This window comes from Solea senegalensis, linkage group LG3, assembly GCF_019176455.1.
Source record: "Solea senegalensis isolate Sse05_10M linkage group LG3, IFAPA_SoseM_1, whole genome shotgun sequence".
Lineage (NCBI taxonomy): Eukaryota > Metazoa > Chordata > Actinopteri > Pleuronectiformes > Soleidae > Solea > Solea senegalensis.
The window spans coordinates 4,743,022-4,756,154 of record NC_058023.1 but is presented as its reverse complement, the minus strand read 5'-3'; the positions used below and the strand labels follow the sequence as shown (position 1 = coordinate 4,756,154).

At 38.6% G+C, this 13,133-nt stretch overlaps 1 protein-coding gene across 3 annotated transcripts; it reads left to right on the top strand.

The window, feature by feature from the left end:
- The first annotated feature begins 1,212 nt into the window (after nucleotides 1–1,212).
- Nucleotides 1,213–12,467, top strand: ripk3 (receptor-interacting serine-threonine kinase 3). 3 transcript variants are annotated; one of them, XM_044021515.1, is made up of 13 exons: nucleotides 1,213–1,343; nucleotides 3,164–3,326; nucleotides 3,438–3,606; nucleotides 4,408–4,563; nucleotides 5,219–5,367; nucleotides 6,972–7,021; nucleotides 8,965–9,126; nucleotides 9,249–9,331; nucleotides 9,673–9,736; nucleotides 10,097–10,161; nucleotides 10,766–10,802; nucleotides 10,916–11,073; nucleotides 12,052–12,467. In XM_044021515.1, the coding sequence occupies exons 1-13, from the start codon at nucleotides 1,271–1,273 to the stop codon at nucleotides 12,277–12,279; spliced, it is 1,557 nt and encodes a 518-aa protein (XP_043877450.1). In that variant the 5' UTR covers nucleotides 1,213–1,270; the 3' UTR covers nucleotides 12,280–12,467. The 3 variants fall into 3 exon arrangements, with proteins under 3 accessions (XP_043877450.1, XP_043877452.1, XP_043877451.1); XM_044021516.1 differs by lacking the exon at nucleotides 1,213–1,343 and adding an exon at nucleotides 1,351–1,443 and having other exon boundaries at nucleotides 12,052–12,466; XM_044021517.1 differs by lacking the exon at nucleotides 12,052–12,467 and having other exon boundaries at nucleotides 10,766–10,839; nucleotides 10,916–11,032.
- Nucleotides 12,468–13,133: the final 666 nt, after the last annotated feature.

Here is a 13,133-nt window from a genome sequence, read left to right as displayed (position 1 = left end):
TTCTGTATATATTTGTAGTAACTTGGTTCATATGATAGTATGTACCACACTATTTCTATTATTATTTTATTTATTTATTCATGACCTTATAGCCTTTATTTAAATTAAAAATTAAATTAAATTAAATAAAGCACAGGCACAGGTCTATCTAATAAAGTGAACACAATTCAAAGTGTATTTTCTGTGACACTGAACAAGCTCACATTGTTGTCAACCAATTTCCTGTAAGTCACAATGCAGTCTCTGCCCTCTGCTGGCAAAATTGTATTTTTTGTCACCTTGGATTTTCATTGTGGCTGGAAAAGACTCTTTAAAAGTGAAATGTAAACTAATGTTCAGGGTTAAAAAAACAACAACATACAAATAATATAATTGGGATTGGAAAAAAATAAAATAAAATCCAGGACCGTTTCAACATAAACAAATGACAGATTCGCAGATGTTATTTTCCTTTGATTTTAATTATATGGAGTACACAAGTGTGTTTACTGTATTAGAGCTTGATAAACATTAGTAGTTTTGTCACAATCTCATGTATAAAAATTATGAACAATTTTGTTCTCCTTTTTCTGTATTTTTTACAACACCATGTTATTATTTTTTCTGTTCATTTTGAAAATGCAAATAAACAATATTTGAGGGATTGATCGAGAATATAATTGATATTATTGGCAAAAATTGGACTATGTATCAGTTTTGAGTTTGAGCTCTCACTTAAAAACAGTACAAACTAGGAAAATATGAATTCAAAAGATTAAATAGAAAGACTTAGGTGAACACGAAATACTGTAATTGAACTCATGAATCTTAACTTAATCCAGCAATCTGCTACAATACTCGGGTTGGATATTGGCAACATCCTTTTAGCTGAGTCATGTTTTGTTTTGCTTATTTCTTCTTTATGGGAGGAATCACATGTTTTGAGTTGCACAAAATGGATGTAGGTGGAGAATACATCAGAAACAAACAACCTCTTAGTTTATATTGACTGATAAAGTACTGAGATTGGTATATCGGTTGGTCGGTTGGTCATAAGAGGAAAATGCTCTGCTGAAATGAAAGAAAATTGAACAAATTCAACACTATCACCAAAATAACAATATAACACATCTTTTTATGGCAAGTCAGAGAGAAAAATTGCTACCATCACCACTCACCACTTTCCTGAAGCAGAAGTAAAAGGGAAACTCATGGGCAGCTCTCTTTCACTTCTGCTTTCTCCCGCTCTCACGAAACACAATAGAAGCTGCTGCAAAGTAGAAAGTCACCAATGGAGGCGGCAGAATTTCGCTCTCTGTCCAATAGTGTGAATAATGAGGAAGGAGAAGAGCGTGGCTCCACGGGTGAGTGCTTTACCCTCATGTTTTAGTTGATTTATTGGCAGCAAAGTGCAGCTTGTGGTGGTTTTGGAGCCGAGTAACTTCACGGCTTTGATGTTTTAAGGTAAAACATTTGATTTTTACTTTGTTTTTACTCTGTTTGCTGTTTAGCGTTTAGACTAAGGTGTAGGAATTGGGTGAATACCTTAGATGAGCAGTGTCTGCTACTGAGATACACAAATGTCTATGTTAGGATAAGTTGAAACAAGCAATATATGAGAACAGATGTTATTTTCTCCATTTTTGTATGGGGACAAACTATCATGACCCAATTCATAGTTTGAATCTACAAAAAATCTATAAAGAACAAATTTGTGTATATAATAGAATGCTTCTGAATATTTCACTGGCATTTCCATGATATGTATATACTGTATATATATGTATATATGTATATAGATACACAAATCTTGAGTAAAAATGTAAATACATTTGCCCCCCCAAAGAAATACAAATAAAAACCAACAACAAAAAAACCTCAAGTCCCAATTCGTAGTTTAAATCTTTACAAGCACAACTTTGCGTATAATATGTTGTTTCTGAATATTTTTACTGCCATTTTAGTGACGTTTATGTTTCATAAACAAATGTACACACATCTTGAGTAAAAAAAGAAGAGAAATAACAACACAAGACATTGAAAATAACATTGAACAAAAGTCAATTTAAAGAAGACAAATATGTGATAAAATAAGATTTGTACATTGTAAATTAAATTGTAATTTGAACAATCAGTGTAACGTTTCTATTGTTTTGTCCACCCTCAGATTGTTTGCTCATAAACCAGACGAAGAAAAAGCTGTGGTTTCCTGTGTTTGTGTGTAGCTCCTCATGTCTGTCCCTCTGTAACAAACCAATAAAGTTCATCTGAATACACACACATATACATTATACATAACAGTAGCTTACAGTCGTTACCTTGTTACCACTAACTTTATCTCTTTTTATTTTTACTAACTTCCTGAAATCAGCTGACCCGCTGGGAAAACTAACACATTTTGGTTGATTTGAATCAAAGAAATTAATTTTTAAAACGTATATCGAAGAGAAAAGACAAATATACTTGGTGTAAGATAGTAGTGAAATCTAAGAAATAGAGTTAGTTATTTGGCACAGATGTCCAACATTTTCTGGTTTCAGGTTCTCAAATGCAACTATTTCCTGTTTTCTCAGTTCTGAAAGTGGAAAAACTGACAACATGTTTCGACACGAGAAAAACTTGTGAGGATCAACTTTTGTTCACAAGCTCGTAATAAATCAATCAAAAGTGATTTAAAAGATAAGCTCAAGATTATCGTCATTGGCACAGGAACCACTGTCCTTTGTAGTCAAGGGGAAGTCTGAAATCAAAATGGGGACTCTGGATGTGTAAAACAAAAAGAAAATGTTACAATCACATTTGGATTGTCATGGTTTAATGGTTGCTTCCGCTGCCCCCTGGTGGAAAAACCTGGTTTATATATCGCACATAAAATAAATAAAAATAAATAAAGGATTTGCTTGTAATCTTGAGCGTTCTAGACTAAATTTAAGTTCTGGAACGTCCTGGAATTAAAAGAACTCTCTGCCCAAAGAGAGAGCCAAACTGAGCGTATCTAACACTAACTGTAATTGTAACTACCTTACAATTCAATGCTGTGTTTTTTTCACATTGCATATAACAACATTTTGTTGCCAGTTTCACTGCTGTGTTTTCCGTGCAATGACAATAAAAGTAAGTCTAATAAACTAATAATTAACGCAGTGACTCTCTGTTTTGATCCACGACTAATCCCCCCCCCCAGTGAATATGGCTGTAAACATCTGTTTACGTCCTGAATTGATCAAAGACTCCAGCCTCAGGGACTGGAAGGTGATCGGCTCTGGAGGGTTCGGACAAATCTACAAAGCCAGGCATCATCACTGGTGCTACGATGTGGCCATTAAGCTGCTTCACTATAACAACGGGTGAGTGTTAACAAAGATTTGGTTTTTTTTTTTTTTTATATCAGTAAGGCGAATAGATGAATTTTATCAGTAAGTGTTAATTGCTGATGACGCAAACACACTCTCACACAGGAACAGTGCATCTCTGCTGCGTGAGGCCGCGATGATGCATCGAGGGAGCAGCGAGTACGTCATGCAGGTCCTCGGGGTCTTCCAGGGTCGAGTTCCGAACTCTGGTCCTTCAGAGCAGCTAGGTCTGGTCATGAAGTTCATGGAGAAAGGATCTCTGACCTCCCTGCAGGTAACTTCTCCTTCAGTAAATTAATTTATGTCACTGACTTGGTTAGAACAACAATCCAGGTCATTCAGGTGAGTTTATGTCTTTCATTTTGGGTAGATTGCAACTTTGGCACAAATATTGGTAGTCCCAAAAAGATGAATCCTGGTCATTGTGGCAAGCCCCTTCTGTTGTACTTCACTGTCACACTGACATGTTCAATTCATCCAACAATTCAGCAGATTTCAATCAAATTTGGTAGAAATATTCAGAGTCCCAAGAGGATGACTCCTGGTCTTTGTGGTTATCTCCTTCCTTTGGTTCTACTGTCATGCTGACATGTTAATATCATCAAGTGGATGGATTGCAATCAAATTTGGTAGAAATATTCATGGTCCCAAGAATATACAGTAACTCCTTGTCATTGTGGAGATCTCCATCTGCTGTACTTCACTGTCACATTGACACGATAAATTCATCCATCAAATGGATAGATTCCAATCATACTTGGTACAAATAGGGTTCCAAGAAGTTGAATTCTGGTCGTCATGGTGATCCTGTTTAATATTTAATGTTCTCTATCTTTTGGATAGATTATTGGATAGATTATTTTGGCACAGTTTCACTGTCCCCTTGACAATAGCTTTCCTTTGTCGTTTCCATCAGCTGAATAGATTGCAGTGGTTTTGGTCTCCAGAGAATGAGTCCTGATATTTATTGTCTCCAGAGGTCAAATCCAGATGATTACAATTGTCCTCCTCCTTCCGTCATCACCATCACAGTGATTTAGATTTCCCTTTATTTATTTATTTTTTTCCCTGACAGGAAACCTTACTTGGACCTCCACCGTTGCCATTGATCTTCAGACTGGCTTATCAAGTGGCTGTGGGTATAAACTTCCTCCACAGCTGCTCACCTGCCCTGCTCCACCTGGACCTGAAGCCCAGCAACGTACTGCTGGACTCCGATCTCAATGTCAAGGTGAGGTCCATTTTAAACTGATCAAATCAGGCATTTAACTAGGTGATTAAGTTAATCCTTCCGACAGCAGCTTTATATTTCAATTCCTTGCTCTGGTCTGACATAGGGCCTCCTGGGTCTTATCTGTCTGGGGTAGAAGAAGCAATATTTCAATAAAGTTTCACTTTTCAAAAAACTTTTCAACATGTTTTGTCCATTTGTTGTGATGCAGGGCCACACGGTTGGTGTAGTGGTTAGCACTCTTGCCTTTGCAGCGAGAAGACCCGGGTTTGAGTTTGCATGTTCTCTCCGTGTGTGTGTTTTCTCCGGGTTCTCCGGTTTCCTGCCACAATCCAAAAACATGCAGATTTGGGAATTAGACAAATTGGACACTCTAAATTGACCGTGGTGAATGATTGTTTGTCTCTATATTTCACCCTATGTCAGCTGAGATTGGCACAGCACTTCCCAGTCTGTTAAAATGATTTACATTTATAACTTTGAATAGTCCCCCCCCTTCTATTTCCTCTTCAATTCATTTTAATTGTTTGACAGTGTCACAAAGTCTATGAACTTGTTCTGTTTTTGTGTTAACACCAACCACTGTGTGCTTTTCTTCCCCTTACCTGCATGGCTTTTTACGGTCCAATCCTTGATTCTTCTTCTCCCTCTCCAGCTTACAGATTTTGGCCTTGCAAAGATTTACCACAGTGTCACGCGAGCCTCCAAAAAGGACAGTGATGATGAAGGAGGGACGATCAGCTACATGCCACCGGAGGCCTTCGAACTATCGTACGCTCCCACACGAGCCTCAGATATCTACAGGTACAAGAGTCACTCAACCAGACTTATATTACAGTGTTTTATATGTCATATGTTGCTCAAGTGATGACAAGGTAATCCAGTGAGTAGTAGTCTAGAGTCGCCCCCTGATGGCCAGTTAAAAACATGACCTACACTTTTATATAACACTCTAGGTCAGGGGTCAGCAGTTAAGTTTGGATAAAATATTGGGCCAAAACATAATCATAATCATCATCAGGCAAAACCCGATTCATATCTAAACTATCCAGTCTTGTACAAATACACAAATGTGTGTGAGATGCGGATAATAAAATGTCCAAAAAAAAAAAACAACCCCTAACAAACTATATTTTTCCTTTTCATAGTGTTAATAATTATTGTCTTTTCGAGCGTTAGCATATTTAGGCTCGCTACCAGTAGTGTTTTATTTTCTATTTTTTCAAATCAAACATATGCCAGTTAATTGTCAATTCTAGCAACAGAATCTCTTTGAATCAGTACTTCTTCTTTTCAAAATCAAGGCTCTGAATTTCTGTATGAAATTGATACTTTTGTGTAGACAAACTATTTATTTAAAAAATTTACAAATTACAACTAAAAATGTCCTATACTGCAGTCAACCACCAGAGGGCACTCTTATAAGAGCACATATGTATTTCTCTGTAAAACAAAAAGTCAAATCATTGCAGTCTCATTTTTCTCCATAGACTTTTATGCAAACCAGTGGCCCTGATGGCCATTTATATATTATATATCATATTATATTATATTTGGGCTGACAATATGGGTCGCAAGTGGGTTTGCACATGGTTTCCACGGTGGTCCCACTAATGTTTGCCCACTTCAAGCCCACATAGTAGACTTTCCAGGCTATCTTGGTACTAAGTTGGTACGAAAGCCGTGTTTTCCACTGAGTGGAATGGGTTCAGTTTGTACGGGCAGAGCTAGAGTGACTCCACCCACGACAGTCAGCTGATTGGGCATGGGGCCCACAGGTGGGGCCACCATGGAGACCATGGACAATGCAGACTGGACCGGAACTGGACCAGGAACACTATGTCCATTTTTTATATACAGTCTATAGTGCATCCATGTTCCATCAACTAAAAAGGAGGCTGGATTTATGACCTATACTGCATTCAACCACCAGGTGGCACTCAAAGCCTTTAGGTTTCACAGTAGAGTCAGAGTGACTTTTTAGAGACTTTTAAGACATATCCAGACCCATCTAGTGCTGGAGAAAGTCGATAAAAGTAATCAGTAAAACCAAATAAAACATACAATTTGGATGTGCTCATTTATGAAAAGCCAGAGAGAAGAAGTGAGCAGCAGTTGTTCAGAGGACCTTAAGGCTATACACATGTTTTACAACTGTATGTGTTTAAAATGTGTTAATTACTCTCAGGTTCTCAGGTGAACTCCTCACCTTACAGAATGTTCTCTTTGCACTTCCTGCTCCTCCTGAAAAAAATTTCTTGCTGGTTTTTAATTAGTGGTGACCTAATTCTCTCACGAGACTCACCTTACAGACAAAAAACATACCGCAAACCGGCTCACCATGCCAGTAAACATGCTTATGATGTTTGTGTGTAAGAAGTGGTGATATCTGACCTCTTCTCTTTCAGCTATGGCATTCTCCTGTGGTCCATAGTGACCGGGAAACAACCGTATGCAAGTAAGTGACAGGGATGAAACACGCCCTCTCCTCATTCTCTACCTGTGTGAAAACGGGGCTGCGATAATTAATTGTCCCAGCTTCTTGATTGTGAATATTTACAGTTTTCCTTCTCTATGACAGTAAACGGGAGGAGGAGGAGGAGAAAGTATGCTCACAATTCTCTCGTTTATTTGGCACACGTCACAAAACAAACAAATTAAGTGTGACGTGAGCAAAAAAAAAAACTAGGGCAGTTGTTCTCAATCTTTTTATACCAAGTAGGGCAGCAACGATTATTCTGTGACCTGTGCCTCAGGTGCACACCTGGGAAATTGCCATGGGAATAATACATGGGGTGTGCGTGTGTTTATAGGTCACATCTTCGGTGTGTTTTTTTGCTGTTGAGTCAAAGTTATGATTCATTTTATATTGTATATTTAAAAAAAAAAAAAAGATTGTACAAAAGTCTCAAAATAGAGTTTTTATTTTATTCTTGTTCATAAAAACAAGCCGAGCGAACTTCACAAATTTCACAAATTCAGTCTGGTTTAAAACATTTAGTTTAGTGCTTTTTGCTCAGGTGCGTTTATATAGTTGACATTGCAGTACGTTGTGTACATTCCTATAGCCTCTGTGCAGTATAGGTTTTAACATAGTAATGGGAAAAAAAGCAGCCTAAATGCTCTGTGGTCTAACTATTTTGGTCATTTTCGCGCTTCTTTGCTCCGTATAACAAAGAAATCCTTAAAACTGAATCATTTCGGTTTGAGAACGTCATCGCTACAAGCTTTGCTAAACATTTTTCCAACATTTTCTGACATTCTAGAGACCGAGCGACTACTACTAGCCTACTATTAATCAAATATGAAAATAATCTTGAGTTGCAGCCCTAATACAGAGAGCCATCTGAGAAACTAACCATTATCACGAACATTAAAATACAGTGGTGTAAATAAATCAGCTACAGACCACCAGAGGAAAGCTTGCTTACCACCAGAGGCCCACGTACCACAGTTTGGGAACCATGGAACTAGACAAATGCAAGTATTTTGTCCTCCTTGATTGTTTGACTTGGGATACTGAATTACCTTTTATTTTATTTACATAGTGGTTCAATTTAATCGCGGTTGAAACACAAACTTTTTCTCAAATGAAAGTAAACTGAACATCTTTGGTTTTGTGGACGAAGCGCACTGATTGACCTTTCTTTTTGGACCAAACGAGTAATCGGTTGATCAGGAGAATAATCGACAGATTGGCCGACGATGATACAGTCTGAAGTTGCAGCTCTACCTGACAGTTCTCCTGTCTGTGTCTTTGTTTACCGATTCTTATCCAGTGCATGCGTCATCACACCCGCCACTTGTACTCAGGTGTCACGTACGCAAACAAAGCACTCGCCAAGGCTTATCAGATACACTGATAACAACAACCAGCACCTTTTTAAATTAGAAATGTGACTGTGTAACTGTCAGTTAACTGCCTTTGGCTTTAAGAAACACTTTTATTTTGACAATTATTAAACGTAATTAAAAAAAACGTGAGAAAGAGTAAACATAGACAGTAAAGATACTTTGTGTCTCACTTAATTTAATAGAATTTCCCATTTTTACCGGGTTTAGCTAAACTTCCACTCCTTATATACATTTTTTCCCCCATTTATTCCGAGAATTTTACATCATTTCACTATAACGCTCCATCTGACTTGAATAATCTACCAGATTTTTTACAATCTGTAACCCATTTCCATCGCTTCTGTATCCATCTTACATAAACATAAACAAAAATTCTTTTGTTGCTGAGATAGACATTTAAATTGCCACCAAATCCTTAATCTGGCTCAGATCCACATTTATACTCCAATTTTGTCTGTTTTCATCCTGGAACTTCATCAAAATAATGTTAGTTGTACATTCTTATTTTTTTTTTATTAATCCTTTGTTTCTCTTCTCCTTCTGTAGATGCAAAGTCCTGCATTGTGCGTTTACGGATCCCGGAGGGGGATCGTCCGTCGCTGGTGGAGTTCAAGAACGAGGCTGAGGGGCACGACGATTTGCTGACCCTCATGGGTCTCATGACTAGATGCTGGGAAGCGAGCCCTGGCCAAAGACCCACCTCATTTGGTAATAAAAAAACAACAACAAAACTTTAATAATAAATAAGTCACGTCTTGGAAGTCACCATATGTGCCACGTCAGCACAGAGTTATGTTAGCATTCCGCTAAAGCTGTCTGTCTTCTGACAGATTGTGCCACTGCTACCGAAAAACTGTTCATGAGACACAGAGACGCCGTCGTCGATGCCGTCCATCTGGTACAAAAAAAACTGGTACGTGTCAAGAAAAACGCCCCATAAACTGTAGATCAGTGGTTCCCAAACTCTTTGTACCGAGTGCCACCTGAGAAAATATTGAGCTCTCGAAGGAACACCATGTGTTGCTCTTGTTTTCTTTTGTTATTTCTTTAAAGTTCCTCAGCTTCACACCGATCACATACCCTGGTATAAAGAGTAGAACAGTATTTCTGATTACCACCCGAGGAAGCTTGCGTAGACATACCACAGTTTGAGAACCATGGCTCTAGAGTAATGTTGAGAGGTGGCAAAATTCAGGCATGACTCAGCGAATCACTGTTTAACATCTGACTCACGCTTTCTCTTCCCTTTTCCAGAAGCAAAAAGAAGAAGAAAGAACAATAGAGCAGCTCCAGGGGGTTCATATCACTCCCTTGTCAGGTCTTTTTCATCATTAACTCAACATTATTATTATTATTTTTTTAGTTTTCAACTTTTCTTTTAGCGTTCATAAGCTAGCTTAAGCCTAGTTAGCATTTAGCAGAATGAAAGCCTGTCTTCTCACTTGATTGACACTTTTCTTTTCAACGATTAATTATATTTAATGACTGCATAAAAAGGATTATGAAGATAAGTTTGTTAGAGTAGTAGTTAAATGAAGGTAATCGGGTCAAAACACTGTCCCCAATGTCACGTCTCATCAAACCAAAAGATCAAACCTTACACATTAGGTTTGGTGTTAGTTCTCACATTTGATTAATTTTTAAATGTCTCTTTTTTTTGTCCTTTTTTTATCCCCAGCATGTGCCTCGGTTCGAGGAGTGAACATGTGCGACAACGTGCCGACAGGACGTCCGCCCGTTCAGGTGAGACGCAGAGAGTTTCGCGATCACTTTGCAACAACAACTCCGCCCATTATGTCGTTATTTTTCATTTCATGTCTTATCTGCCTCTGCCTCTAAGACACTGACATAAGTGGAATAAAACCACATCAAACTACTTTTACTAATCAAAACTATACCAGTTCGAACCTGGATTATCTTATTGGGAATAAATCTGCCTCCTGTGAAAATTCCGTAGCTGACTTTGATCGACCTATTTACACCACTGTATTTTAACGTTGGTGATAATAGTGTTACCTCAAGAGCTTGATATTTTCTTAGGTGGTATTTGGTATAAAAAGTTTGAGAACCACAGCACTTACATGTTAGTGTAAGTAGTGTAGAGTACTTGTACCACATGTACTTCCTGTTTACCCCGCGTCGCCTCAATAAACTGGGTCAAGATCTTAAAACCCACAACATCCTCAAACTTCACACCTATATGTCAGCGTCAGAACTCTTAAAATGCCCTGAAGGTGTTTCTCTGCTCCTAAACAGAGAGGTTAAATGTCAAAAGAACACACATTAGCAGGAGTTATCTTACCAGCTAAGTGCTAACAAGCACAACGTTGACTTCTTTGTGTTGCAGGAAGCTGGCAGTTGGACCGCAGCGAGTGAACACAAAGGTAAAGAGGGAGTAGCAGCTGCACAGAATCATCCAAGGTTTGCAGGGAAGGTTTTGTTTCAGGTCGTGATTTAGACAAATTCATCTCTCATGGCCTGTCGTTTTCTATTTCAGACCCGATAACACCTCCACAGGGAAATTCATCCTCAGAGCACTGTAAAATTATACCATCCTCTGTTTATCCCATCGGTGCATCACCACTGCCTTCATCCACCAGGAAGTCATCTCAAGGCAGAGCACCGAAGATGGATAAAGTCTTTCACGAGTACCAGGTGGGTTTTTATGGTGTGGTCCGAGTGATTGCAGCCATCTTGTAATCCTATTTTGAAGTTGGTGAGGTTGCTTTGACTTTAGCCTCAAAATGAGAAACAGGTGTCCGTTCAGGCTCCTACTAGATCTACTATCTACTAGATAGGAACAGCAGACTGATGGAGGGTGAGAGTGCAGAGGTGGATCCAAGTGCAGAAGGAGATAGGAGGGGTAGGGTAAGTGCTAGGACAGAAGATGCTCTTGGAAGTGCTGGGTTTTCAAGAGCTTCATGAAGATAGGCAGGGATGCCCCTGTTCTGGTAATGCTTGGTAGGTTCCACCACCGTGGAACGCCAGAGAGGAGATATAATTTCTTCCTCCCTGTCCTTGGTCTCCCCCGAGGTCTCCTCCCAGTTGGACCTGCCAAGAAGAGATCCTTAAGAAGGCACCTTGGGAGTTGTCACCTTACTGTGGTCTGCCAACCAACCTGGGAGCTATGTTGTCAGTAGCCACATGCTCCTTGTAGGGTCTTCCATGCCAAATTGGTCTCAGACAAGGGGCCAGACAAACAATAGTTCAAGAAGAACTCATGAAATGTAACCTTGCCTGAAGCTCACGTCTGGAGCCAGGCCCAGCGAGCACCTAGTGGCACAACCCAAATAAGCGACATGGAAACCCGTCCTGCCCCACCATCCTTGTCAACACCTTACCTCGACATATATTTTTTACGACAGTTGTAACAAACAATACCGTTTACCAACTGTGGTGGGAGCCAGAGAGCAAATCCTACATTGTGTAAGCAATTATATACTCATACGGACATACTCATGGGTCGTATATAAAATATCTGCCAATAAACCCTCCAAAATGTTACACACTGGACCGTTAAGGCTTCAAAATGGCAGTTCACAATTCCAGTACTTCCAACTGCTTTAATTGAATAAAAATGATAGTATTTGTATACTATTACTATAAAATTCTACCTCTCTTTTGTATGTGCAGCGTCAGAGTTCCAGCCCCGTCACTTGTTCCAACAACCCTCCTGACTCGAGGAAAGTCTGCATCCACAGCAGCCATGTGACCGGCGTCCAGATCGGGAACCACAGCACCATGAACATCACATACAGGGACACCTACGAGAGGAGACGTCACCCAACAGCACCGCCTAGTGTCAGCCTCCCAGCGTCACGCTCAGGAAGTTTCAAGAAAAAGACAGGAGGAGTCGGCTGAGTTCAACCGGTTCACGTCAAACTTCTCAGATTTCGTCAGGTTTCTCGTGATCTTGCAAAACAAAGGGTTTATGTTCTCTATGAAAAAAATAATAATACATTTAGGATTCAGATAGAGGTTTCAGTTGCATGCATCCTTGTTTTTGTCATTCTTTGAATTTTTATATATATGTATATATATATATACATATATATACATATATATACATATATATATATATATACATATATATATATTTTTTAACATTATTTATTCCGTTTTTTTTGTTTGTCCTTTCTTTAATAAGAAAAAAAGCCCCTCATACGTCTTGTTTGCTGTCATGTGTTTTTTTGGTTATTCAAACTGTCAAATATTCCCAGTATCAGTGCCAGGGTTAAAGCAAACATCGGCTTGGCAACAGACGGACCGTGAATCGAAAGTGACCGCAGTCAAGTCCGACCTGTTTACAAGCACGTCAACATTTCTTTAAAATGTACAGATCGATAGATACTTTGAAACCCTTCTGGGTATTTGAGATGAAAGCTGTAATCTCCACCTCTTTGACGTCGCTGAGGTGAAAACGACAAACAAACACATTGTTTTTCAACTTGTCAACGTTCATCTGCAATGAAATAATGAACTGGATCATCAAACTATAATGTTATTATATTTTCTTAAGGTGTTTTTGAAAAGGGAGAATGTTTTTCTATTTCTACTAATTTTGGTTTGATTTATACTCGCTGTCTTTTAGTGGGAAAATCTTGAAAATAAGGTGCTCAAATTTTTAAATCCTTTTTACTTGTGTTGTATATATACAGTATTTTTTTTTTTTTCTTAAATCGAATGTCAATTTTCAATTTATTTTTAGACACAAG